At 40.5% G+C, this 27,672-nt stretch overlaps 2 protein-coding genes across 6 annotated transcripts in view; both read left to right on the forward strand.

The window, feature by feature from the left end:
* Nucleotides 1-21,211, forward strand: part of FZD6 (frizzled class receptor 6) — a 35,323-nt gene extending 14,112 nt beyond the window's left edge. For 3 of the 5 annotated variants that reach the window (XR_014026227.1, XR_014026228.1, XR_014026230.1), the window contains 3 exons: nucleotides 1,231-1,674; nucleotides 3,665-3,893; nucleotides 9,427-10,156. Coding sequence is in view for 1 of the 5 variants with exons in the window: in XM_081326193.1 (XP_081182319.1) it covers nucleotides 1,231-1,674; nucleotides 3,665-3,830 (610 nt within the window). In the remaining 4 variants the exon portion in view is untranslated. Of the gene's footprint in view, nucleotides 1-1,230; nucleotides 1,675-3,664; nucleotides 5,445-9,426; nucleotides 10,157-21,096 lie in introns of those variants that run through there. The other 2 variants (XR_014026229.1, XM_081326193.1) reach the window with 2 other exon arrangements.
* On the forward strand, nucleotides 15,425-27,672 carry CTHRC1 (collagen triple helix repeat containing 1). Its single transcript, XM_081326194.1, has 4 exons — nucleotides 15,425-15,994; nucleotides 21,097-21,318; nucleotides 25,811-26,027; nucleotides 26,976-27,672. Exons 1-4 carry the CDS (start codon nucleotides 15,818-15,820, stop codon nucleotides 27,116-27,118), a joined length of 759 nt encoding a protein of 252 aa, XP_081182320.1. The 5' UTR covers nucleotides 15,425-15,817; the 3' UTR covers nucleotides 27,119-27,672.

The raw sequence follows: 27,672 nt of genomic DNA on the forward strand, positions 1-27,672 counted from the left end.
TTAATGTTGTGATTATCCTCATTGTTTTCTGGTGTTCCAACCCTTCATTTAGCTGCTAGTATCTTTATTTTCCTCTTCATTTAATTTTGATTTGGAAAAAGTCCCCAGAGAAAGAGAGTATACCTTTGCATTTAACAGCTTCTTCCATTATCTGCCAACTCCTGTAGACAAGAAGTTCTTCCTGTTGTCTAGCCTGAACCTGCTTCCTTGGAGTTTTAATTTGCAGGTTCTGGTCCTGCCCTCTGGGGCAGTAGCAAAAACATCCACTCCCTGTTCTGTATGATAGTCCTTTAGATATTTGAAGACTGTTGTCATATTTCTTCTCAGTCTTCTATAGACTAGACATACCCAGATCTTTAATGATTCCTCATAGACTTTAGTGTCCAGACCTTAAACCATGTCTGTAGTCTTTCTCTAACTCAAATTTGTCAATATCTTTTTGAATAAAGGTAAAGGTAAAGGTAAAGGTTCCCCCGCACATGCGTGCTAGTCGTTTCCAACTCTAGGGGCCGGTGCTCATCTCCGTTTCAAAGCTGAAGAGCCAGCGCTTGTCCGAGGACGTCTCCGTGGTCATGTGGCCAGCATGACTAGACGCCAAATGCGCACGGAACGCTGTAGTAGTCCCTATTTTTCTACTTGCATTTTTACGTGCTTTCGAACTGCTAGGTTGGCAGAAGCTGGGACAAGTAACAGGCGCTCACTCTGTTACACGGCACTCGGGATTCGACCCGCCAGACTGCTGACCTTCTGATCGACAAGCTCAGCGTCCTAACCCACTGAGCCACTGCGTCCCTTCTTTTTGAATAGTGATTCCCAAAAGTGGACACTGTAGTCCAAAGGGGTCTGACCAGGGCAGAATAGAAAAAAATTACTTCCTGTGCCTTGGAACCTATGCTCCAGTTAATGAATTTGCCACATAGTACTTCTTTTTAACAGCTTGATCACACAGTTGGCATTGGTTGATAGATCCTTTTGACACTGTCAAGGCTGATCTCCCTCATTTTATACTTACACCTTATATTTCTTCTCCCCGGATGCAGATTTTATATTTCTTCCTTTCATGTTCATTGTGAACATTAAATTGTCTAGGTATTTTGTAATTCTCTTTTTTTATTTACAGTATTAGCTACTTTTTCCAATTTTATGTCAGCTAAATTATAATTATTTATATCTAAATAATTATAGAAAAAAGTGGTAATTAGCATTTTTTCTCTCTTTTTCCCTGATTAGTCCAATCAGTGAAAGCCGGAGAGTGTTGCAAGAATCATGTGAATTTTTCTTAAAACACAACTCTAAAGCAAAGCATAAAAAGAAACACTACAAATCCAGTTCTCACAAACTGAAAGTGATTTCAAAATCAATGGGGACTAGCACGGGTGCTACAAGCAATCATGGGACTTCTGCAGTGGCCATTGCTAACCATGATTACTTAAGCCATGAAGTTTTAACTGAGATCAAAAGTTGTCTGGAAGCATCTGAGAGAGAGTTGGAAGCAGATGTAGTACGTAGTCAGAGAGTGGAGGAAGAAGAGTTTCCTCATAGTGAACAAAGCATGTTACAAGTGCAATCCAGCCCTAAAGTGCCTGTGGAACATCAAGAGCAAGAGAGCAAAGCAGACAACAAGCAAGATATTGCCAGCTTATCTGAAAGCATGAAGAGAGTAGCTGATGAAAGGTAAGAAGGTTTTTGCTTTAGTTCATACCAACTACCACATGTTCTTGTTACTAACTTGAAAAGTAGCAAAAATGCAGATAAATATATTTCATGAAAATACATCTGTGCTAGGCACAGACATTAAAACAAAGGACAGGCATCTATACACTTTGGCACAAAACATAAAATGTTAGATGCAGTGATTCAGATAGTAAATATTTATATGGCCAAAAGACCCAAATAATAGTTTAGGTTGCTTGCCGTTAAAGACAATGGCAGGGCAATTTGGTCAGACACAATAAAATGAATTATTTATAAAAAGTTTATTTGGGATCATTTCCCAAAAGTGTTTATAGGAGAGAAAAGGACATAAAAGTGCCATGTATTAGGAAACAGGCAGCAGAATAGCCGTAAAAGTTAGTGTGGGATTTTTATAATATGTGCTTAAAGTATTGTGGAAGTAGACCAAAACTAACGCAAGAACAGTTGAATGAATAAAAATACAAAACAAACAGACAAATCCACCCTTCTCCAGCAACCAATTTTAGAGTTTGGAGCTACAGTGTAATGTTTCAGATAGGAATGACCACTGTGAATGAAAAGTGTATTGATTCAGAGGCCTAGTTAAATAAATCACTAGAGCAGAGACTCTAATATGAATGTGAGAATGGTTTAACTGTCTGAGGTCCCTAGGTTAGTTACTCATTTGTAAAATTAATCTTCCACAGTGAGGCTACATAGGATATGAGTACTATAATGTATTGATGAGTCGCCACGTGCGGGTAGGTGGCAATATAATTTTTTTAAATAAATAAATTATATATGGTTCTATTTTAACAGCTAGCTTGTTGTCCCTGAGATTTTCTAATCACATTATAGCAAAACGTATTTCTAGTAAACATAATAACCATGGGGTTTCTGGTCTTAAATCTTTATCAGATATCTGGAAATTAGGAGGCTGTGCCATAATAATACGTATCTATTTGATTACTGAGGCTGCAACTCTGTATCTGATTACAGGTAGTCGTCGACTTAAAATCATTTGTTTTAGTGACTGTTCGAAGTTTCAACAGCACTAAAAAAGTGACCTATGACTGTTTTCACAAATACAATCATTGTAGCATCCCCATGGTCACGTGATCAAAATTTAGACACTTGGCAACTGGTATGTATTTATGATGGTTGCAGTGTTCCGGGTCATGTGATCACCTTTTGCGACCTTCTGACAAGCAAAGTCAATGGGGAAGCCAGATTCATTTAACAACTGTATTACTAACTTACAACTGCAGCGATTCACTTAACAACTGTGGCAAGAAAGATTGTAAAAATGGGGCAAACCTCGCTTAAAAACTTTGTTGCAAGGCAACAAAATTTTGGGGCTCAATTATGGTCATAAGTCAAGGACTACTGTAATTGGATTTCTCTTTGAGTTTGAAGAAAGGCCTCCAAATTCATAGGAGAGTTCTAATGTCAGAATTTTTCTTCTGGTTCTTGGCTGTTTCAAGCTTTGGAAATTCCAAAATGGAAAATGCTTGCAAAAGAATATTTTTAGGGCAACCGTGCTGCTTGATATGAGGATTCATATTTCCAAAATCCCATCCATCCCTGCCAGAGACTGGGAAGAAGCTGATAATTTCGAAAACAAAGGGACTTATCAGAAAGTGCTCGACCTACTTTTCCTGCACTGTCCTAATAGTTATCACCAGGGCTCTGGATTCATTGGAGAAGTAGAATTGGCAATTATGACTCTAAAGTCTACTTCATTCATTTTGAGCAGTGGTATATGCCCCATCTGAAGAGTAGAGCTGGTTTCCTTCTCTGTTGCACAAGATCTTTATATGAAAATATGGAGTTTGTGCATCATACATACAAAGCATGTGACCTGTATATATTACACATTACATCCCATACACTGTTTAAAAGGTGTTTATTTTTATATTTGTTCATTTCACTGCTTGATTTTTATATTATGTGTCTCAGTGTAGAATGTGTCTTTTTGTGTATGTTATAGGACAACTCCTGAAAATGACATTACTGAAACTCTTCCACTCCAACTTGGTCATTCACATCTCAGTGTTTCCCAGCTTGGCAGTACTAAAGAGTCAGGATTGCCGTTGGCCCACTCATCGTCAGATTCAAGGAAAGCTCACGAGTCTGGTCATAGCTCAAATGGTTGAAGAGATGAAAAAATATCAGTTGGTCCACGCTGGCTTGGAATTCTCACCCTTGAGCAGCACCAGGTTAGGAAAAAATGTGTTTCATGAATAATTTAGGGTCAAGAACAACTCTTCTTTGTTAATATTAGACATGAGGCATGCATTGTGCCTTGTAAATAAGCACACACTCATTGCACCAAGGAAAAATAAAAATAATATTGTAAAGAGACACTGCGCACTTATTCCTTCTGTGGAATCTGTTACCAAAATTTTAAAAAAGGGCAATTGTGTAATTTTCTTTATGTCAAACTGTGGTGAAATAATAAAGGGAAAGATTTTATATACTGAAGAATATTGAAGAAAACTTAATTGCCTTAAGATCTTTTAGTAGTGCTATTTATGCTTTAAAACTGAGTGTGAACTGCTGACCTTTCAGATGCTGTAGTCCATCTCCATAAATCTCAACTCCAATTTCCAATGGTTAAGGATGATGCAACTCATAATGCAAGAGCATCTTTTAATCCAGCTGTTCTTCGTTTTAGGGATTAAACTAACATAAACTGCTATGTCATACAATAATAAATTATACAGAGTTGTAGGAGGCGAACTACTGGATGCATCTAACAGAATAAAAGGGCATCCCTACGATCACTGAAAAAAGTTCAGGTAACTGCAGCGACTTTTGTCAGTCAAAGCTAGAGCTGAGTCTGCTCTCTTCCTCTCATCAACTGTCTCTGGCCTTTTAGTCTTGGACTTTTCTTACTATCTCATTGGGCAAGGTCATGCCTTGTATAGGTAGTTCTTCAACTTATGACCACAACTGAGCCCAAAATTTCTGTTGGTAAGCAAGACAGTTGTTTAGTGAGTTTTGCCTCATTTTATGACCTTTCTTGCCACAGGTGTTAAGTGAATCACTGCAGTTGTTAGTAACATGGTTGTCAAGTGAATCTGGCTTCTCCATTGACTGAGTTCTGACTCCATTGTCAGAAGATTGCAAAAGGTGATCACAACACCCTAGGACACTGCAATCCTCATAAATATATGGCAGTTGCCAAGCATCCAAAATTTTGATCATGTGACCACAGGGATGCTGCAACGATTGTAAGTGTGAAAAACGGTCATAACTCGACTTTTTTCAGTGCCATTGTAACTTTGAACAATCACTAAACGAGTGGTTGTAAATTCAAGGATTAAATCCTAAAATTCCTGCAGATTAAATCATCAGATTTAAGAGTATTAAGGCTGGATGAACAAAACATTTTAAACTTGAAACGTTCCCTTTTTTGAGTTCCAGTTCCAAACAGGTTTAATATTTGAAATGTTTCCAGAATGGTCAAAAATTGAGTTTCACACTCAAAATATTTCGCGCTCCTCTGCTGGAGAACCTGTTTCCTCCACATCAAACTTTTGATATGTTTGTATTAAAGTCTTATGGAGAAAAAGTCTTGCTGGCAGCTTAGAAAGGAAAGATTGAGAATGCTCAAGATAAGCACAGACACTTCAGTTCTATTGGGCTTTTCTATGAATCAATTACTATTTTACAATCCTCAGCTTGCAGATTTGAGCCACTGGTAATATATTATAGTAGGTTATACACTGAAATGGGAAGGGAAATTGGAATCAAAAGTAATTTAAATCAGCTACTTTTTAATAGCATTAGAATGTAATGTCTATCTTCTATGTTATAGAAGACTATATATATATATATATATATATATATATATATATATATATATATATATATATATATATATATATATATATATATATATATATATATATATATATATATATATATATATATATATATAGTCTTTAATAACATTTTGTGACATGTTGCCTACTGAACTTTGAACAAGGTTTACACACATTTATGTGCTCTTGGTTTTCCCTAATAAAGGGTATTGTTTTACTAAGGATGTAAGGTTTATTTCTCACGGACTAGCACTACTATTGTTTTATTATTATCTGTGTAATGCCTGCATAAATGTGACATTGTACCACATTCCTTTAAAAAAGAAAAACAATTTGCTTGATTGGATAGAATTTGAATGTATATCTGATAGTCCATTATATACGTGGAGTTAATTTTGTAATTTTGATTACCTTTAACTATTTTAAACCATGTATTTCCTAGAGATAAATATATTAACTTGGAATATGGGAGATTATAAGCTTTTGATTGTATGGTTTCAGAATTTATTTACCGAGTTTGTGAATTATGAATAGTAACTCAGATTTCTCCATCATTGTTGTCAGCAGATACAGTTTGAATTGTTTCCAGTTCAGTATAGGTTCAGCTAATTTCAAATTACAATTCTTACAAGTGTGTTGCTTGGAAACTATTCTGAGTAGTTGACAATCTTTTCTCTTCTCTGAAAACGGTTTCACTCTTCCTATTCTCAAAATCTTATGAGATGTCAGTGTTCTGGTATTAATCTTTTAAAAATTATTTGTATGATGCAGGGTTGTTCCTTGGGATCATCTTGCTGATTTTATTTCTTGATCAAGAGTGTAGAGAGCTACCATTCAATGACAGTTTATTTGAAGCCTTTAGCAATTCAAGTTTTAAACATAGTTCGGTCTATATGCCCATGGATTATTATAGGTAATTGCATACAACAATGTATGCAAAAGAGGGTTGGGGGGTGCAATCAGCAAAGTACTAGTATACAAAGTACTAGTATACATGGCACAAACAGCACCCTTTTTGGATATGCATTATGAAATGGACCCACCTGATGACATGATGGTGCTTTTGCCATTTTGATGAGGGCAGAAAGCTTTTGTGGATGCCCATGGTCACATCTAAATAATCTTCAGGGTGGAAATTCCTTAGGGAGAACCTGCTGGGCACACTTGTTTAGACACCATGGAGATAATGCAGAGAGATTGTAGGGTACCTGGCAAAGGGATGGAAGAGAAAGCAGGCATAAACAATGAAAAGATAGTGTCAGTTGAGAGCTTATATCATGTATGCCAGTTTGTTAACCTTGGCAATTTTAACAGTGTGAACTTCAACTCCCAGAATTCCTGTAGCTGGAGTTTAGACCAGAGGTCTCCAACCTTTTGGGCACCAGAGACCGGTTCTGTGTAGAGAGGTTTTTCCGTGGACTGGAGGGTGTGTGGTTTTGTGTGCTGACTGCATCTCGCGGATGGGGCTTTGCTTTGTTTGTAGGGCCTGGTTGCTGGCATGCTGCGGCCTGGTATTGGTTCACGGACCGGAGGTTGGGCACCCCAGTCTAGACAACTTATTGTAAAGTTGCTCAGGTTGAGAAACACTGATGTATGGAAACTTACGTAATCCAGGAAGGCTGGGAAAAAGCATTTCAGATTTTTCAATTTGGACCTGGTGCAGATACCAATATTACCAGTGTTACTATTGTCAAAGGCTGTTATTGTTCTCATTTCTGTCTTCTGAAGAATATCCTCATTTTACTGACCTTGGAAGAATGGAAGGCTGAGTCAACCTTGAGCCTGTCAGGATCATTGCATTCTAACCACTGCACCACCACAGCTCATTTTTCACTTATGGTCAGAATTCAGGAACTGTAGGCACCACCATTGGGAGCCACTTTGGTATAATGGTTAAGATACCAGGCTAGAAAGCGAGAGATGGGACGTTCTAATCCCATCTTAATCACAAAGCCAGATGGGTGACCTTGGGCCAGTCCCTGTGTCTCAACCCTAGGAAGGAGGCAGTGGCAAACCACTTCTAAAATTTTGCCAAGAAAACTGCAGGAATGTGTCCAGGCAGTCTCCAAGAGCCAACACAAAACAGAAGCATGTAGTCACCACTATTGCTGTAGATTTCAGAATCTGATGAGCAACAACCAAAAAGCAGAAACTGTGCTTCCCCCCCCCCCCCCACTTCCTTTTTAATAAAACAACTTGCCACTGTTTTTCTTGTTCTGTCAGGTTTTTTTTCACCCACCTCTCATGCTAGTCCTTCCACTGACTAAAGGCACAAGTTTAAATTGCTTTCAACTGTGATCTATTGTGGTCTTTTCTGGACCTGTGGCTATTCCATCTCCAGTTCCCCGCAACATTACCACTGTTAGTCTCAGAATTACATATAAGGAACTACTTTCACTAGGAGAAAGAAATGATCTTCTCTTCTCCCCCCCCCCTCTTATCCTTTATTTGGGTTAGATTAAATGCCTTTCCCTCCATTGTAACTCAATGCTCAGTTGAATTTGTAGATGACTGACAATTACGGTTTTATTATTTTTATCGAGGCACTTCTGTTAGGTCATTAATGATAACAGAAACAAATGGTAAAGCTGATTGTAGGACACTAATATTTGTATACTATTACTGTTACATTACTTTTATTTCTTTTGCATTTGTATATTTGTTATGGTATTTTTTTTTAAAAAATGTATGGTCTAGCATACTTGACATCCATCCCTAATTTTTACAGAATAAAAGTCTTCATTAAAAAATACTAAGGTAAATTCTAACCGAGTAAGGAAGTAACTCTGTCAATACACTATGATTTTTGTTTTAACTATAGTATGCTGAATTTTGTATGCATTACATTCCTGCATTTACAATTAACAGTAATTACTTTAAACAAAGAGTATTGATTACTTATTGAAACCTTTGTTACTGTCTTGCAGCAGTTCAGAGAAACTGACATTCCCTATGAAAAATAATTATTTTTTTGTATACATTCTGGTATATGTATTTTTATTCCTGGAAATCAATAAAGTATTCTGTATTCTATAATGGCATGAATGTTCTTTTATGTTTTTATTGGTGTGTTTTTTAAAAAGTACAGGACAGGGCCACACCATTTGTTTAATAAAAGGTGTGGCAGAGAATGACATGAGATTTTGCAGAAGGAACTGTTGTTACCATCTTCTAACCTAGCCTTCTGTCTTCCAGTGTGATGAAGAATATATCCCATTACCATTGTAGAAGTAAAATACAATTGTCATTACTATTGGTTTATTTACTTAGAATGAGAAGCACTTGTAATACCTTTCTCTTCACATAAGGCCAGCCCTGGGCAACTGAACTAGATGTTTAGTTAATTGGGAATAACATTGCAAGGTGAAAATGAGTATTTGGTTTGTCCAGCTGTCTGCCAATAATACCAGCTATACGAGTGTATAAAGTTCAAAAGTTCATTGGGCAAGGGAATGCAGTTTCTTTGGACTACCAGCAAGGAGAAGGAATGTATTCTTTTAATATGTACATCCAGTGTTCAGTTATCAAAATTAAAGGCCATTGACAGGCAAATCTGTGAATTTATCTTATCAAAAAAGAAGAGTTATTTTCTGATAAGAATCTTATGGATATGTTGTGGATTGGCTCCAATTTCATCCATGCTTGAAGCAAGCCCATTGAGACAAATATAGCTCCTTGAATTTATTGGGTCCACTTGAAATAGTATGGAATCTGGAAAATAAAAAATAAAAATTGAATATTTTTCTTTGGCAACGTGAATGGACATTCAGTTTCAATTTTTGTGTATGCTTAAATGTTCCATCTTTAAATGCTATCCTGATTTTTATTTTCAAACAAAATCCAAAGTATAGATTTGGTTATATATAATTTGGACCTTAATTACATGGTAGTTTTAAATTTCCTTTTTCTTCACTGTTCACAGATCTTTAATATCTTTTAAAAGTGCAAAATCAGAATACACAGCAAAGCCTCGAAGAACACATCAAGATGAATACAGATAAATTGTGATATTGATGCACATGTTCACTCCCTTTCTTAATTTCCAGTTGTTTATTCATGGTTATATATTGTATAGATTTTAATAGGCTTTCTGTGATTTAAATCTATAAAATCCCATACAGTGGTTTGCATTAAGCACTTCTAGTTTTAGCTCCCCTTCTTCAAAAACACGATACTTTTTCTGTATCGTTTTCTGTATCGTTAAAATTTGAAACAGTGCAAAGAAGTCACAGAGTGCTCTTTTCTTTGAATTAGACCCAATTGTAGCCCCTCAGGTTTCAGTTGCAGTTAAGACCGTAGTTTTCTTGGAGAAAAACAGCTGAACAGGATGAAGAATAAGATTTCCCTTTGAAGCCAGACCAGCCATTCAGTACAGCAGCTCATTAAAATGCCACATCACAGAAAAAAATCTGCATCCACCGGGATTGCGTTTTGTTTTCCTACTTGAGCAAAAGTTTGGGCCAGCAAACCAGGCCTGCATTTACGTACTGCTTAAAAAAACCAAAAGGCACAGTGCTTGCATCTTTGTTCTTTTCTTTCTGAGGTTCTATACCTACTTTCATTTCTTCAGAAGCAAATAATCGTCCTCTAATTGTCTTGCAGTTGACTAATCTCTCTTATTTGCCAATAAAATGCAAGTCCATGAAGGACAAGGTCCCTGACTGAAATAAAATAAGGTTCATAATACTGGGAGAGAAGGCCATTTGGCTTAATTGTATTGCCATTTTCTTAAGACCATCTCTTGTTTGTTTTTAGCCTGACCAAAAGTTTTCTGCACCCATTGATTGCATCTGTTTATTTTGGCTGTTTCACATCTTTCTTTTTTATGGTAAAATGGATTAGAGATTGACTGATGGATGATAGTTCCTTCTGAATTTATCTAGTCCATCATGATCACAGCAAAGGTCTTGCACCAATAATGTCTAAAACACAGCAAGGCAAAACATGAGAATTTTTAACATTGGTGGTGAGCAAAAAAGGAACAAGAGCCAAACACCCTTTTATATATATATAAAACCCTGTAATTCCTTTTATCGGGATGGAATTGGGGCTATTAAGTGAAACTGAGCCTTTACTGGCTAGATGCCCTTTTTGATGTCTAGGTGGAGTTCACAGCAGATATTTTCTCTTGCACCCTGATAGAGAAACATCTGTCACTGCCTAGGATTAAACTCTCAACCTCCCAAGCATCTTCACCACTAGGCTACCAAACCACTCAAGAGCCAAACACCCATTAATCAAAGAAAAGCTATAGAATGAAGACACTGAACAAAATAAAACCCATGATAAATCTCAGTATCATTATGAGTGGGCAATAGCAAATTGAGTAGTTCCCAAGTGAATTTCAGAATACTGTTAAAATAGGAATAGGAAGCTAGTTTAGATGTATAACTATTAATACACCTAGGAAGGGCTTCCTAAAAAACTCTGGAAGTACTGTAACTATTAAAATTTGACAGCATATTTTTTGCCATTTTGAGATGTGAAGTCCCATCTCCCCAAAAGTTACTGTAAGTCCTAAAATATTCTTACCATAACTGACAAACAAACACACACACCAAAATATCATAGCCATTGAAAAACCCTGCTCCCCCATGTGTAGTATATCCCCTCCACTCTGTTTTGCATCTCCTCAGAAATCAATAACCATGTCCCTATTCATAGTCATTTTAAAATAACCTGCTGATACTGGGTTAAATGGTATTGATTTAAGCTGCATGAGACTTTGCTTTAAGCAAGTCACTACATATACACAGTGCATGGTATTTAAATATTTTTAGATGCATTGTGTTAAAAAAATCTCACTGGAAGCCAGCAAGCCTCATAAATAAGGTGATGAAATTCTAAAAGTCAGCTTTATAACGTGCAATCAAACATGCTTTCCTTATGACTCAGAAATACTGACAGGTGTGGGCAACTAACAGCAATGTCAGACAGTTCAAATACAAGCTTGAAATTTCCTGGTGTTCCACACCCAGGTCCAACCAAGTTGTTAAGCAATCCCTCCCTGCTTAACTCATTAACGTAGAAAAATAATTAGAAATGCTACTAAGTTCTTACGTAGTTGGATAATGAAATGTCTGCGAGCAAATAATGAAGCTAGGAGAGCACCAAGGATTCCACAATATTACTAAGAGATTGAATGTACCAGTAGTACCTATCTCCCTTCAGGGCTGTGGATGACCTGCTTAACTAAATCATATGAGGAAGTTCAGATGACCTAGCCTGGCCATAGTCGTTATTGAAGGGGTGACTTTTGACTCCAAATAGTCATGGTTTAATTTAGGAATATAATAACTGTCCCCTCATTGGTGTTTTTCAACCTTGGCAGCTTTTAAGATGAACGGATTTCAACTCCCAGTATTTTCAAGCTAGCATGCGGGGCTGGGGAATTCTGGGAGTTGAAGTCCTAGCTGCCCAGGCTGAGAAACACTGATTTATGTAATCCAAACAGCTGATCAGTTAATTCTTTCCCCATTTGCAGCAGAGATATCATAGAGAGGCCTCACAAAAAGAGGACTATTTCAGTGGTTGTTTTGGTTTTCACCACTACTGCAGCCACATAGACAATTTTAAAAAGGGGCAAAAAGATATGGGCTGGCTTTGTTCCCTGTACCTGTTTACTTGACAGTGCTGGCCATGATTGAATCACACAGATTTTTATTTAATTTTCACTGGAAGGTGGAGCAAGAGGAAATGTCAAAAAGTTGGAAGTTAATTAGCCCTCTTGGCAACAGCTGAAAAGAAGCATGGACATGAGAATGGATTGAGTCATGTGCCACTGTATACTGTTGATGCACAGCAGATTATTGGCTGAGAGGGAGAGAAAACAATCAGCACCTTCAACACATATGGTTCTAGAGTTATTGCTTCCTTATATCAGGCTGCAGATCTAGAATAGAACAGATTTTATCTTCTAGTAGGGTAAGATAAACTACTTATAATAATAGAAGGTCAAGATGCCTTGGATTTTATCCTCACATCATTTATGTTTCTTTCATGTATGAATACCTAGCCTTGGAACACAGTAGGGGCTATAAAGAGACACGAGAGAATAATAAATTGGAGTGGTTAAAGAATATATCTTGGTGCACGTAATGCCAGACATATCACTGAAGGGCAAAATCACAAAAGTGCATCTCACTTACTTTGGCCATGTTGTGTGGGGAAATTCACCTGAGAAAGCAATTATTTTTGGAAGACTTAACTGTAAATGGAAACCAGGCTGCCAAAAAACACAGTGGCTGGACACCATCATAGATGACACCAGACAGAGCATAGAACAATTCAAAGAAGTAGTTCAAGATTGGAAGATGTGGAGAAACCTGGTGCAAAGAAGCAATTGCCAAGAGTCAGACACGACTGAATAGGTATCATCATCATCACCACCTTGATTGTATATTAATGTTTCATGAGTGTCTTAGTGAACAAGCATGCTCTCTCTCTCTCTCTCTCTCTCTCTCTCTCTCTCTCACACACACACACACACACACACACACACAGAGTGTGAGAGAGAACATTTTTACATCCTGGTGTCTTGTAATAGACTTACATGTATAGGCTTTTTTGTTTATGAATCACTCTCCCTTGTAAGATATTTTCAGGTGGGAAAGATCAGGTCCACAAGAGAAAGTCCAGTTAAAGTGATTTATTATTGTTCATGTCTATGCACAGGAATCTTCTCAACCAACGGTTAGCAGCCTGCTTGGGGTTAGATAAGCATCAATGAAACTCAAGGGGGGGGGGGTTGGACTTTGTTTGCTTGTGTCTATTGTAGGTATTCTAGGCTGATCCCTCTTTTAACTCTGCCCCAGGTTCTGTCATTCCTTCTCTTAGAGGCTTAACCTAAATGAGACCTTAATGTTGCAAAAATCTTGCTACATGGATGTTTCTGGAAATTTCAGCCAAAGAGAATTCTTAGTGGAGTTTTACTCCTTTGCTTCCAAAGTCTTATTTTCATACACACAAAATATTCTTAAGAGGAAAAAAAAGTGGAAAATTACACAATGTCCTATAATTCACATCACTAGAAATTGTTCATTTGTAAGAAAAGTTTGGAGGCTGCAATAAACATTTTGGAGACCTCAGTGTCACAGAAGACAGTATAATGATGCAATAGAAAGAGCATGTGACATGTCAACATGGACATGTTGATCCTTTTATGATGTTAAATTTATTTCACTGTTTATGTTACAGTTCTCATGTATTTGCTTTAGAATGATAGGATTTTTTTAAAAAAAAAATCTGCTACTATAATTTTCCAAATCAGATCTGGGTTTTCTTGCATGTTTAGATTCTGCCAATAAATAACATTTACATTAATGGCATTAATAAACATTAATAATATACATAATGTCTGCTGACTGTCTAGCAATAACTAGTTACCATGAGAGTATTTTTCTCCTACTATCAACATGTATTTACGAAATCAGTACTTAATGTTGGTATAAACTTTTGATTAGTGGTGGCTAATTTAGCTTTTTCTTATTAGACCATATTAGCCAAACCCAGAACTTGGTATAGTTACAGAGCTGATGGCATAATGACACACTGCCTAGATTTGCTCTGCAGACCTCAGGATTTTGCAGCTGATGTTAAGCAGCAAGAAATTGGTAGGACAAGGTTGTGTGAATCATAACCGGAAGTGAGACAAGATGAAAATCATGGGGACCAAATATCATGCCTTTCTAATGAGGTAAAAATGAGGAAAGTCATTTCTTGGTATATTATATTCTACTTGGATGATTCCATGTCTGAGATTACAAAGGATATTAAATGAGGATACTTATAAGTAGTGTCTACATTTCATTTCTTTTAAATTGAGGCCAGGGAGTCTCAAAGTCTAGTGAGATTATAAAATTACAATTTTGTAAGTCTTCCAGAGCCGTTGGATATGACATGAACAGCAAATTTATTTATTTATTTTTATTTTATTTTAATTCCATTTATATCCCGCCCTTCTCCGAAGACTCAGGGCGGCTTTTAAACAAACAAATAGAAGATTATGTGACATCACATCATTTTCTACTTGTAATGACCACATAGATAATTTTTTTATTGCAGGAAGAGAATCTTGTTAATTTCTGATAGCAGGAAAATCAAAAGGAATCTGGTAACATCTTTTCAAACTAACAAATTGTATTGAAAGGCCTTTTAACAAAACTTATTTATCTGACAAAATGTTTCTATTTTTGCAAGTCTACTGAAAGTCTTTGTATCAATCACACCCAGTCAGCCAAGCCTATTCTACCAGACGGTTGGTCATGAAAACTAAGCAGTCACTCTCTGCATTCTCAAAGAAAAGATAGAATTTAAATGCAATAAGTAGCAGTTTGACTTCAACAATTATCTCTTTATATTTCGTTTAAAAACTTCCCACTGGAGAAAAAGCTTTGTTTCCATTGCTCGTTTCCTAATTTAAAATAGAAAACCGCCCCAAGCGGCGGTTCAACTTTTCCCGTTACTTCCACGGGAAATTGAAATGCTTCGCTGCTTCCCACGTAGTCCGTTGTCGTTTCGTCTCTTTTTCTCCGGTTGCAATGCGCTTGCTTTGGAGATCGCCCGCCGGACGCGAGAACCTGGCGAGGAGCCTTCTTTGTGCAACCGCCAGCGAGCTCGGCCAGCACTCGCGCTCTCCAGCAAACCCGGCAGGCGACGCGTCAGGAACTGAGGACCCTCGAGGTGGAGAAGACGAGGTCATTTCCCCAAACCTGGTCTTCCTCCCAAACGATTCCCACGAGAGGGAGAGGCCAACCCAGGGGTCTTCAAACTTGGCCCTTTTATGACTTGTGGACTTCAACTCCCAGAATTCCTCAGCCAGCAAAGCTGGCTGAGGAATTCTGGGAGTTGAAGTCCACAAGTCATAAAAGGGCCAAGTTTGAAGACCCCTGGGCCAACCTGTGGCGCGATGGCGAGCAGGGGGAAGCCCGTCGCGCCCCCACGTGGCCGAGAAGGCGGGAGCGCCGCAGGGACAGAGCGGCGAACCGCATCGCCGCCTGCCCCAGAACCGGCCTCTCTCGCCGAGTAAAGCGGAGGGGGAGAGCTACTTTCGCCGCTTTCTTCGCCCCCGGCTGGCTCTCCCCCCCCCCCGGCCGGCCACAGCTAATCGGGTGGAGGCGCGCCCCTTGCAGAGGGGAGCCAGCGGCGCATTCCTGACCCCCCCCTCTCTCTCCCCACCCGGGAGAACTGGCGCTCTCCGGCGGTGAAAGCCTCGACTGTGTGGCTGCGGCTGACGGGACACTGCCCGATTCATCTGCGTTCGCCGGCGCAGCGGCCAGCCGTTCCCAGCTCCCGGCCGCCAGCACTCGCCGACCATGAAACTGTCGTCTGCCGCCGCCGCCGCCGCCGCCGCGCCACGCTGCCCTGCCGCGCTTTCTACCGCTCTGTTGCTTTCGCTGCTTTTGCTGGCGGCCGCTTCGTCGCCTGCGACCTCGACGGAGACGCAGAAAGGGAAACAAAAGGCGTTTCGCCAGCGGGAGGTGGTGGATGTGGTGAGTTGGACGGCCAGGCGGGCGGCAAGAGGGCACCGCTGGACAGAAGGGCACCCCACGCGCCACAGAGCCCTTTTGGTCTCCCTCCCGGAGCCAGGCTCCGTTCCTTTGCGTGAAGGGACGGGGTGGGGGGTTCTTTTTTTCTTTTGTAAATATACAGATAGGTATAGGCAGTCCTCGACTTACGACAGTTCATTTAGTGACTTCGAAATTATAACGGCGCTGAAAACTGGTTGATGACTGGCTTTTGCAGTCCCGTTGCAGCACCCTCAGGGTCAAGTGATCAAAATTTGGATGCTTGGCATATTTATGATGGTTGCAGTGTCCCAGGATCATGTGATCCCCTTTTGTGACCTGGGAAGCCAGATTCACTTAACTACTGTGTGATTCACTTAACAACTGTGGCAAGAAAGGTCGTAAAAACGGGCAAAACTCATTTAACAACTGTCTCAGTAACAGAAATGTTGGGCTTAATATGTGGTCATAAATTGAGGACTTCCTGTATGCACATTCTGGATGGGGGAAATCCTAAATGTAATATCCTGCCTAGGTAGCCTTTTCCTCTGATGCACAGCTTTGTTACAGGCATAGGTTGCTCTTCTCTTAGTGACAATCATATTGATTCTAACAATAATAGTACAGAAGGGTATGGTGATTTCAATAAAAATTAAACATGATAAAGATAGAACAAAGGAAAAGTGGAAGAGAGGACACTAGGCAGCAAAGAGATGGATGCATTGATTCTTCCTGTATTTTATGTGTAAGGGTGTAGGACTATAAATATGTTGTATATAGTATGTTTTAAATGTGTGTTATGTACACTTTGAGAGGAAGCAACTAAATTTAATTTTTAATGTGTTCCATTGTGCCCACAGGGAAAAATGACAATAAAGATTATCTATATTTTACTAAACTCAGCCTTGAAATCAAGCCTGTGTGCCATTTTGTTTAGCATGACTTACACTAGATAATTTTTTTTCCTTTGCAAAATTGTCTCTAAGCATAGTTGAATGAAGTTGTTTAAATTAGGTCTCAGTTTTCCCTCTTAGTATGCCAAATAAGGAAACCCGTCTTATTCTCAAGGGTTCATGTGTAAATAGGATCTGGTTGAAATGGGAGTTTGGATATCAACAGCTGAAGAGTTAGGAAAGTCAGCGTGGCCATCTGCTGTGGTGGGACACAGAGGATGAGTAACTTAGTTGGTTTCCTCCAGTCTTGGTGATTTATTGAGTTAAGCATTTAGGGAGATTAGTGGCTTCTGAAACTTTTTTCCTCACTGAAGGCATTCCTTTGTAAGCTGGAGGAATCATTATACTTAGTCTTGGGAATTATGTCTTTAATCATCACTATACCTTCTTTCCACAGTGTAGGGAGAGTGGAATTTACTTGTGTGAGAAAATCTATCTGAAAGCAAAATGGTTTGGAATTAAAATGGTTACACCTCAGCTATATAGTACATTTGTAGACATGAGTGTCTATAGAGACTTCAAGTTGAGCTTCACTTCTGGTTTCATAGATGTAGCAATTAAATCCAATAATTTCTTTTCATTTCTCATCTAGCTTACAACCCTATTTTTTTCTGGTAGTCTCCTTTCCAAATACTAACCAGGTCTGACCCTCCTCAGGTTTTCAGGATAAGCCCAGGTCAAAGAGATTCTGCCATCTGCTTATAGACAGCTAAACATAGTTGGCAATTCAGGCATTAAAAGCAAGATCAAATGGAGGATACGTACTGTTGTAAAGAACTATACCAGACTTGGAATTTATTGAAGATCTTTTTAATTTGAAGAAAAACTATAAAGCCTCCAGGACACCCTTCCCCAAACAGTGCCTTCCAGGCTGCAATTCCTAGCTAATAAAGCCATCCAGATACTTCTGAAGGGCACCATAATGTTTGGGAAGGCTGCTTCAGTGCTCTGTAGCTGGAAAAAAAACTGGTTCATAAATGGACTTTTGCTGTAAAACCATTTGTTTATGAAGACCTTCCTCTGTCCTATCCTCCCATCCACTCACCAACCAGTTTTTTTGTCTGCCTCAATCTTTTGAGACGTGGCTTTCCTTAGACGTGGTTTGATATTCTAGACAGTTCTGCCTCAAAAATTACATATACTCTTAGAATGAGCCAGATACTTTTAGGAATGGCTGTTTCAACCACCTCATACCATCTTCTCATGGATTACCTCAGAAATTATGATTATGCTGCTTACTTTTCCTCATATTTCTAGAAATAGCATTTCACTTTCAAGATGCTGTTCCCCTGAGTTTACAATAGTACTAACAATAGTAGTAGCAAACTGGTTAATTCTGTCCTCTCTTAAGAGAAGGCTTGGAAGAAATAACCTATTATTATATATTCTGCTCTATTTTTCTTGGCTACTACTAAGCCTGTGCTATTCTTTTCTGAGCAGAGTTTGTCAGAAAGTGAAACAACAACATGGCATAAAGAAAACAGGAGAAATGCTTGTAGGCATTAATTTAAGCTAAACAACAAAACTAAATGAAGAAGCTATAGAAGGATAAAAAAGAAATTAAACTAAAAACCTACAATAAAACTTAAATACATTATATGCCATTAAGATTAAGAGCATTTGAACAAAATCATACTTCCTTAGCCTATCATAATTTGGATTACAGAAAAAGAGAATGAGATACAAATATAGATATTTGTGTTTTGCAATGCAATTAATATGTTCATTAACAACATTGGTGCCCTAGTCCTCAAATTCATAGCACAGAAGGAAAAGACAACACAGAGAGAAAATGAAAACAAGGCAACTCAAACCCTAGTTTGGAATATTTATGGTTATTTTAACAGCCCTATTTCTGATGGGAATTGATTACCGTATTTAGAAAGACAATTCTCCAAGCAGAGGATTTTGTTACTCCTTCTCAGAAGGCAGTTGACCTCAGTGGCCTTTAAAAGAGGGGAGAAGATAATACCAAGGGAATGTGGCAGATTCTTGATGCTTACTTCATTTCTTCCTCAATGGGTGACTGATTCCAAAGCCTCTTGAGGAAACACAAGCCCCCTGTATACCTCCAAGCCAGGTAGTTAAGCAGCATAAGAAGAGGTAAATATTGGGAATTTATCGTTCACTTCTAATGAGCCAGAACAAGAGCTACACTTCTATAGATATACATAAAGAAGCCCTTTTGCTGGGTGCGGGGGAAGCAGAATTCAGATTTGTTCTAGATGGTTGATACCAATGGAGCAAACTCCGACAGGTGACAGCATTTGAGCCAGCCTTTTCTGAGGTTGGAAGATAATTATGGTTGAATAGCTGACCAGGTTAATCTTAATGTTTTGGTGGAAGACCATAAAAAATCCTCAAGACTATAGCCTAGAAGTTGAAAAACCTCTTTGCGGATTGCTAAAATAACACATGGATGTGTCAATGAGGTCAGCAGTAATGAAGATTAATATGAGGTTATCTTTTTAATTTTAATTTACATCTGTTTGATTCACTGAGAATAATTTTGGAATAGAAATGCTTTGGATTGAACTGCTAGAGATTAAAGGAGCGATGGAATTGATTTGTACTGCAATTTATCTGGTTCTCTGTTCCAACGACTGTAACCATGATTTTATAGAGTGTTTCAGGGACTAGCTCTTTGGATAATTGTACAAGTATTTCTTCTCCCTCTAGATCAGGGGTGTCAAACTCAATTTCATTGAGGGCCGCATCAGCGTTGAGGTTGCCCTCAAGGGGCCGGGTGGGTATGGCCAGGGTGGGCGTGGCCTACTGGGTGGGCGTGGCTAGAGTGTGTATGGCCTACTGGGTGGGCATGGCCAGCTCTACATCATTCGAATCAAGGGCAGGAGTGGGACAGATCTGAGGGTCTCTGGCAGGAGGAGGGTCTCTGGGCTAGGGCCAAGGCAATGGGGGCCGTTCCCTCACTTTTTCCAGGATGGCTTTGCGGGCCACATGAAACCACTTCGCGGGCCAGATCCGGCCCCCGGGCCTTGTGTTTGACATGTCTGCTCTAGATAAAGAACTGCTATACATGTTCCCCTGGACAATGATTTCAAGTTGTTTTAAAAATGTAAACATAAACTAAATTCTCTCTCTCTATTTGATATTGTAGTGTTACTCCCTCAGAGGCTGCCAAAGCCCAGCGCCCCCCCAGTTCCCCTCTGTTGCGCTCTGCAGCTGTGCTCTCAAGGTGTTAGTGAAGTGTCTTTTCTAGCAGAAGCTTTTGCGAAGTGAGGAGGTGGCAGACTCGTCGTCAAAGGGGGGCTTTTCAGGAACAAAGATAACCAGCCGCTAGCCCCGATAGTCAATGCGTGACGGTGTTTAACAGCCCCAGGCAGTCATAGCAGCAATAGTCAATGATTTCACAGTGACTAGGCAGCGATAGGAACATGTACAAAGGAAGTCAGCGTTCTGCAGTAACAGCTCGCCCCACAAGGGCAACTCCCCACAATATAACTTGCACAAGTAACAATAATCAAAGTTCAGATGGCTGCTAGTCTCCAAAGCAGTAATGACCAGCCTCTCCTTCTCTTCTGTCGTTGCTCGCAGTCTCAGATCTTGTCGGTGTCAAAACCCCTCCTTTCCTTTATTTTTAAAATCTGAATTTAGTAACCCCAGCAACTTTCTCTCTCCTCACTTCTCTCTCTTGCCTCCGCTCCGGCTATCCCCCCTGCAAAAGAAAGCAGTAAAATTCCACTTTCTCACTCTCTCCTTCCCCGCTCCTTCACAGAAAGGGGTCAGCTAAAACCTCAAATCCCTCTTCGACTTCACCTGGTCTCTCTCCGGCAACAACAACAGCAACCTCCCCCACCCCCTTTCTTTCTTCCTTTTTCTTTCCTTCCCCCCTGATCCACGCCTGCCATGCTCAAAACTGGCAGCAGCTGTTCAAGCTTCCCTCTCCCCTGGCAGGCTCCTGCAAAGCCTTTCAGCCAGCCCCGCTACAATATCAACATCTATATTTACTTGAAATTATGACTATTTTTCCTCAAATGGGAGGATCATTTTCAATTTGCTAAATATGTGGGTTTCCCCTCATCTGATCTACCATTTTTGTAGACTATTGTTCTCCTTATCTTAAATAAATATAATAATACCTGTGTGATGCCAACATACCTTTTTGTTTCTCAGTATAATGGGATGTGTATGCAAGGACCTATTGGTCTTCCTGGAAGGGATGGAAACCCTGGAATCAACGGAATCCCTGGAACTCCAGGTATCCCTGGCAGAGATGGACTTAAAGGAGAAAAAGGAGAATGTATGCAAGAAAGCTTTGAGGAATCTTGGACACCTAACTATAAGCAATGTTCGTGGAGTGCCTTGAACTATGGCATAGACCTTGGAAAAATTGCAGTAAGTAAGCATAACTATAGCACAATATGTAAGCAACCAAGATATGGTGAGGAATCTGTTCCATATTGCTTTTGCTTGACCAATCATCTGTTCACTTCTAGGGGCTATGTAGTATCTTATTTTGGCAAAGGTAGACAGCCTGCAGCCATGTATGTTAATTTAATTTAATTTAATTTAATTTAATAATATTTATATACCGCCCTTCTCCCTGAGGACTCAGGGCGGTTCACAGGGCAGAATAAAATACTAAATACAAACGTTAAAACAAGATTAAATAATTGCCCATATTAAAACAGTTGGAATCAAGTTCTAAAACACCAAGTTAAAATTAAAACACAAGACTAAAAACCCCACCAATCCCCATCAGGCTAGGCCGGCTTGAACAAACAGAAACGTCTTGAGATCGCGACGAAAGGAGCGAAGATCGGGCGCCATCCGGAGCTCTACCGGTAGCTGATTCCACAGCTCCGGAGCGCCCACAGAGAAGGATCTCCCCCTGGGGACCACCAATCGACATTCTCTGATCGGTGGCACCCTGAGGAGGCCCTCTCTGTGGGAACGCACAGGGCGCAGGGAGCTTGATGCCGGCAGCAGATGTTCCCTAAGGTACTCCGGCCCCATGCCATGAAGGGCTTTAAACACTGTTACCAGTACCTTGAATCTCACCCGGAAGACAACTGGCAACCAATGCAGCTCACGGAGCAGCGGTGTAACGTGGGAGTATCGGGAGACTCCCAACACAACTCTCGCGGCTGCATTCTGTACCAGTTGGAGCTTCCGGGTGGTCCTCAAGGGCAGCCCCATGTAGAGAGCGTTGCAGTAGTCTAGACGAGAGGACACGAGCGCATGAGTGACCGTGCACAAATCATCCCGGCTAAGATAGGGCCGCAACTGGCGCACCAGGCGAACCTGGGCGAAGGCCCCCCTAGTCACAGCTCCTATATGGTCTTCCAGGGTGAGCCGTGAATCTAGGAGGACTCCCAAGTTGCGAGCCCTATCTACGGGGGGTAATAGTTCACCCCCCATAGCCAGAGGTGGAACATCCGAATAAACCCGGGATGAAGGTATGCAGAGCCACTCAGTCTTGTCGGGGTTGAGCTGGAGTCTGTTCCTCCCCATCCAGACCCGAACCGCCTCCAGGCACCGGGACATCACGTTGAGGGCATCACTGGGGTGGTTTGGGGTCGAAAGGAAAAGTTGGGTATCATCAGCGTACTGATGATACCCAACTCCAAAGCCACGAATGATCTCACCCAGCGGTTTCATGTAGATGTTGAACAGGAGAGGCGAGAGGACCGACCCCTGAGGAACTCCACAAATGAGAGACCTCGCGGTCGACCTCTGCCCTCCTGCCAACACCGACTGCGAACGTCCCCGGAGATAGGAGGAGAACCACTGTAAAACTGTGCCTCCCACTCCCAATCCCCTGAGACGCCGCAGCAAGATACCATGGTCGATGGTATCGAAAGCCGCCGAGAGGTCTAATAGGACTAGAACAGAGGAATATCCCCTGTCCCGAGCCCTCCAGAGATCATTCACCAGCGCGACCAATGCCGTCTCCGTGCTGTGCCCGGGCCTGAAACCCGATTGGTACGGGTCTAGATAATCCGCTTCATCCAGGACCAGAGGGAGCTGATGCGCCACCACACTCTCAACAACCTTCGCAAGAAAGCGAAGGTTGGAGACAGGACGAAAGTTGTTTAATACAGCTGGGTCCAAGGCAGGCTTCTTGAGGAGAGGCCTCACCACCGCCTCTTTCAAGACGGCGGGGAAGCAACCCTCACTCAGAGAAGCCGATATAACTGCCTGGAACCAGCTGCGTGTCCTCTCCCGGGCTGCATAGACCAGCCAGGAAGGGCACGGGTCCAATAAACACGTGGTGGTGCTCAGCCTCCCCATGATCCTGTCCACTTCCTCCGGAGTCACAGAATCAAACTCCTCCCAGATGATATCGACAAGACCGCCAGTGTCCTGATCGTCAGACTCTGCCCAGTCAGAGTCCAGACCGGTCCGAATCCGAGCGATTTTGTCCGACAGATGTTGATTAAACTCCTCGGCACGACCCTGCAAGGGATCCTCCCTCACCTCCTGATTTAGGAGGGAGCGAGTCACCCTAAACAGGGCGGCCGGGCGATTATCTGCGGACGCGATAAGGGTGGCGAAGTGGTTAGACCTCGCCTCCCTTATCGCAGCGAGATAAGACCTAATGTTCCAGATCATCCTTGGAGTTGGCAGAAACACTATGTTTGTCCTTTTTTTAGGTTTTAGCAATGGAGAAAGTCAAAATGGATGTTTGATGTTTCAACTGTAAAACTGAAGCTTGTCCCTTTTTATAAGTGGGCCTTTGCTTATAGAGTTACAGCCATCATTTTGATCCCCTGTGGATGCCTTGGTGTGCCTTAAGCATTGCAAAAACTCCAGGCACTCACTTCACTCTTTGAAACTCTCAAATTGTAGAATTTTTACTATTTGGGGGATGTTTAAGGGATACCGTGGGTTCGGGTCTGGATGGGGAGGAACAGACTTCAACTCAACCCCGACAAGACTGAGTGGCTTTGCATACCTTCATCCCGGGTTTATTCGGACATTCCACCTCTGGCTATGGGGGGTGAACTATTACCCCCCGTAGATAGGGCTCGCAACTTGGGAGTCCTCCTAGATTCACGGCTCACCTTGGAAGACCATATAGGAGCTGTGACTAGGGGGGCCTTCGCCCAGGTTCGCCTGGTGCGCCAGTTGCGGCCCTATCTTAGCCGGGATGATTTGTGCACGGTCACTCATGCGCTCGTGTCCTCTCGTCTGGACTACTGCAACGCTCTCTACATGGGGCTGCCCTTGAGGACCACCCGGAAGCTCCAACTGGTACAGAATGCAGCCGCGAGAGTTGTGTTGGGAGTCTCCCGATACTCCCACGTTACACCTCTGCTCCGTGAGCTGCATTGGTTGCCAGTTGTCTTCCGGGTGAGATTCAAGGTACTGGTAACGGTGTTCAAAGCCCTTCATGGCATGGGGCCGGAGTACCTTAGGGAACATCTGCTGCCGGCATCAAGCTCCCTGCGCCCTGTGCGTTCCCACAGAGAGGGCCTCCTCAGGGTGCCACCGATCAGAGAATGTCGATTGGTGGCCCCCAGGCGGAGATCCTTCTCTGTGGGCGCTCCGGAGCTGTGGAATCAGCTACTGGTAGAGCTCCGGATGGCGCCCGATCTTCGCTCCTTTCGTCGCGATCTCAAGACGTTTTTGTTTGTACAAGCCGGCCTAGCCTGATGGGGATCGGTGGGGTTGTTTTATTTTTGGTGTCTTAATTTTATCTTGGGGTTTTTAGAATTGTATTCCTATTGTTTTAACTTGGGCAATCATTTAATCTCTTTTTAATGTTTGTATTTGGTATTTTATTCTGCCCTGTGAACCGCCCTGAGTCCTCAGGGAGAAGGGCGGTATATAAATATTATTAAATTAAATTAAATTAAATTTGCAGGGCTTCAGTTTTTCCCCATTTAAACCATTTTACTATGCCCCTGGCTGGCACCCAATGTTTGGCCTAGTCCTGCTTGGCGACATCTTGACATCATTGAGCAAGGTCTGAGTAAGCCTAAGGTAGATCCTCAAACTGAATTTAGTATTGGTGTAAAACCAGTAATTCAGGGATTTAAATACAGTATTTTGTAGTTTTAGGATTTAGATAGGAAACACTTCAACATGATTACAGTCAAGTTGTCTGCCTAACCCTATATGGAAATGTGGGGGAGGTAACCATTTTAATGAGTTAATAGCAGATGGGCTTTTAATACTTTTATTCAAAATAGTCAGCTTTTGCAGCTTCAGAATAACTGATTAATGCATGAAAGCCATTCAATAGAAAGACGTTTAAAATAAAACAGTATCTGTGATTACAGACCCTTAACTTTGGACCAGAGCTTAGTAGCTGAATGTGTATTTTGCATTAAAAAATTTCTGGCATTTCCCGACAAGGATTGAAAAAGATTTCTGATTGAAACTAAAAACTGAAAAGATTTTCTACTAGACATTTTGATCTAGATGGACCTGTTGACTGGAAGTGCACATTAAGGCACAATGTGGCTTGTTTGGTTTTGGCCTAGTCTGTGATCCCATCACTGAAGTTTGTAAACTTGGCTTAGGTGTGAACGTAGCCAACAAATTCAGCAAATTTGTTCATCAAATAATTACCAATACTGTGGCAATCCCTGATTTACACATCACAAAGAAGCTTCCTCAGTCAGAAAACGTATGAAATGATGCCTTGCCTGTTTAACTTTGCATAAATTGTTTTAGTTAAAAAACAAAACAAAACTTAAGAATAAATACTGCTCAATTGGAAGAATTTGTTCATCATTACCATCTGGCACTTTTTCCCCTATCACTTTTTATCTGAGTTTTATGAAACTGAATAGCTTGGAGTTATCCCTACTGCAGAACAGCAATTGGTTTGGATAGTTGTGTTTTCTACAAAATTTCATTTATTCTTTTCTCACAGGAATGTACATTCACCAAGATGCGCACCAACAGTGCTTTAAGAGTTCTTTTCAGTGGATCACTTCGACTTAAATGTAGAAGTGCCTGTTGTCAACGTTGGTATTTTACTTTTAATGGGGCTGAGTGCTCTGGACCACTTCCTATTGAAGCTATAATTTATTTAGATCAAGGAAGCCCAGAATTAAATTCTACTATTAATATACATCGCACATCTTCAGGTATGTACTGGGGTCATATTATATCCTTAGCAAGTAAAATTCTTCTGACAAGTCAGTGGATTGGTATAGCTCAATATTCTTTTCAGATGTTAAATAGTTGGGGGAGTTTAAATTTAGAGTCCTTCCCAGGATTAAAATATTTAACTCAAGTGGTGTGAAGCAGATAAAATGCTAACCCTATCTGAGTTTTGAATTGTCACACAACACTGGACCACACACTAGCCAAACATATTTTGACCTGGGTTTCACAGAAACTGAATCCAACTTGTTAAGTTATGGTACATGGTATAACATGTAAATCCAGAAAATTGAGAGTACATGATTAATTTTAGAAAGAAGTAATGCAAAGAGAATGATAATCTTTATCTTCTGCAGTGATATTTCAGTAGCAAGAAACCCTGACTAAGAAAAACAACATCCAAGAGAGCAACATCCAAGAGAAATGATAAACAGTTAAATAAAAATCCATTATTATTATTTTATTAAAAGGACAATGAGTTTTATATATTAATGATTGCTCACTTTCCTAAAAAAACCCCTCAATAAACAAGTGCAATTTCTCTCCCAATCATATTAAATCTTATATATACTTCAGGATAACATGCAAAATATATTTTAAAAGGATAACATGTATGGAGCCTGGGGTGGAAGGATGAGGGACATTGAAGAGGAAAATTTTTTTCTTGTTGTTGGGCAAGAAAATTCCTCATGTGGCCCAAACAAACATTGGAAAGCAACAGAAAAGCTGTAACATCAGGTCCCACCACTCCCCTTTGGATGGCAAGGGAAGTGGGTTAGGCATTGCTTCTTCCTTTCCCTTTGTATCTTTGCCAACCAAATACTGTAATTGTTGGTTGCCTCTACATGTGCTGAATACCATTTTCCGTTAAGTGTTTAAAGTTTGCAATGGATAATGGATAAAATCAATGTATTTTACATTTTAAACAGTGGAAGGATTATGTGAAGGAATCAATGCTGGATTGGTGGATGTTGCCCTTTGGGTTGGGACTTGCTCAGATTACCCAAGAGGAGATGCGTCAACGGGATGGAACTCGGTGTCTCGCATAATTATAGAGGAACTGCCAAAATAGAGCTTTCAGTCTCTTCTTGCTATCCCCAAAACAACATTCAGAACTTTATGCAATCTCTTATTGGTTTGTTTTTGTACATTGAAAAAAAACATTGGATTATAGTGAACAAACCTATTTATAGAAATAAGGCAAAAATCTCTCCTGAGCCACATTTGAAATGGTTTAACAGATATGTCTGTGTAATTTTTGCCAGTTACACAGAAGTAATTTGCTTCCAGGATGTTTTTGGATTTCTTGGGAATTCATTGTCTGTGCTAACCAAGCCTGCACCTACTTAATTCCTGAATCCACAGGAGTCAGCCTGGTGCTGGCTTCTGCAGAGGTCTTACAGAAATACCAGTAAACAATTAATGTTCCATTTTTTATTCTATGTATCCTTAGCATTTTTCTACAGCATTTTGGAATATAGATCCTAAAGGGACAATCTATATTAATGATTACTTTTCTATCAATTCTATATATCCTTGCATTCGTTCAAAAAGAAAATCTACATAACCAATGTTAATTTTATATTAAAAAATAATAATAAAAAGCAACTTTTTATTCAAGTGTAT

This window comes from Vipera berus (assembly GCF_964194415.1).
Source record: "Vipera berus genome assembly, chromosome: 3".
Lineage (NCBI taxonomy): Eukaryota > Metazoa > Chordata > Lepidosauria > Squamata > Viperidae > Vipera > Vipera berus.

Excerpts from the sequence above, each read along its gene's own strand:
- CTHRC1 (XM_081326194.1), top strand. The coding sequence starts at position 15,818 with ATGAAACTGTCGTCTGCCGCCGCCGCCGCCGCCGCCGCGCCACGCTGC. Across the intron at positions 15,995-21,096 it reads AGCGGGAGGTGGTGGATGTG|TATAATGGGATGTGTATGCA; the intron begins GTGAGTTGGACG and ends TTTGTTTCTCAG. Across the intron at positions 21,319-25,810 it reads TAGACCTTGGAAAAATTGCA|GAATGTACATTCACCAAGAT; the intron begins GTAAGTAAGCAT and ends CTTTTCTCACAG.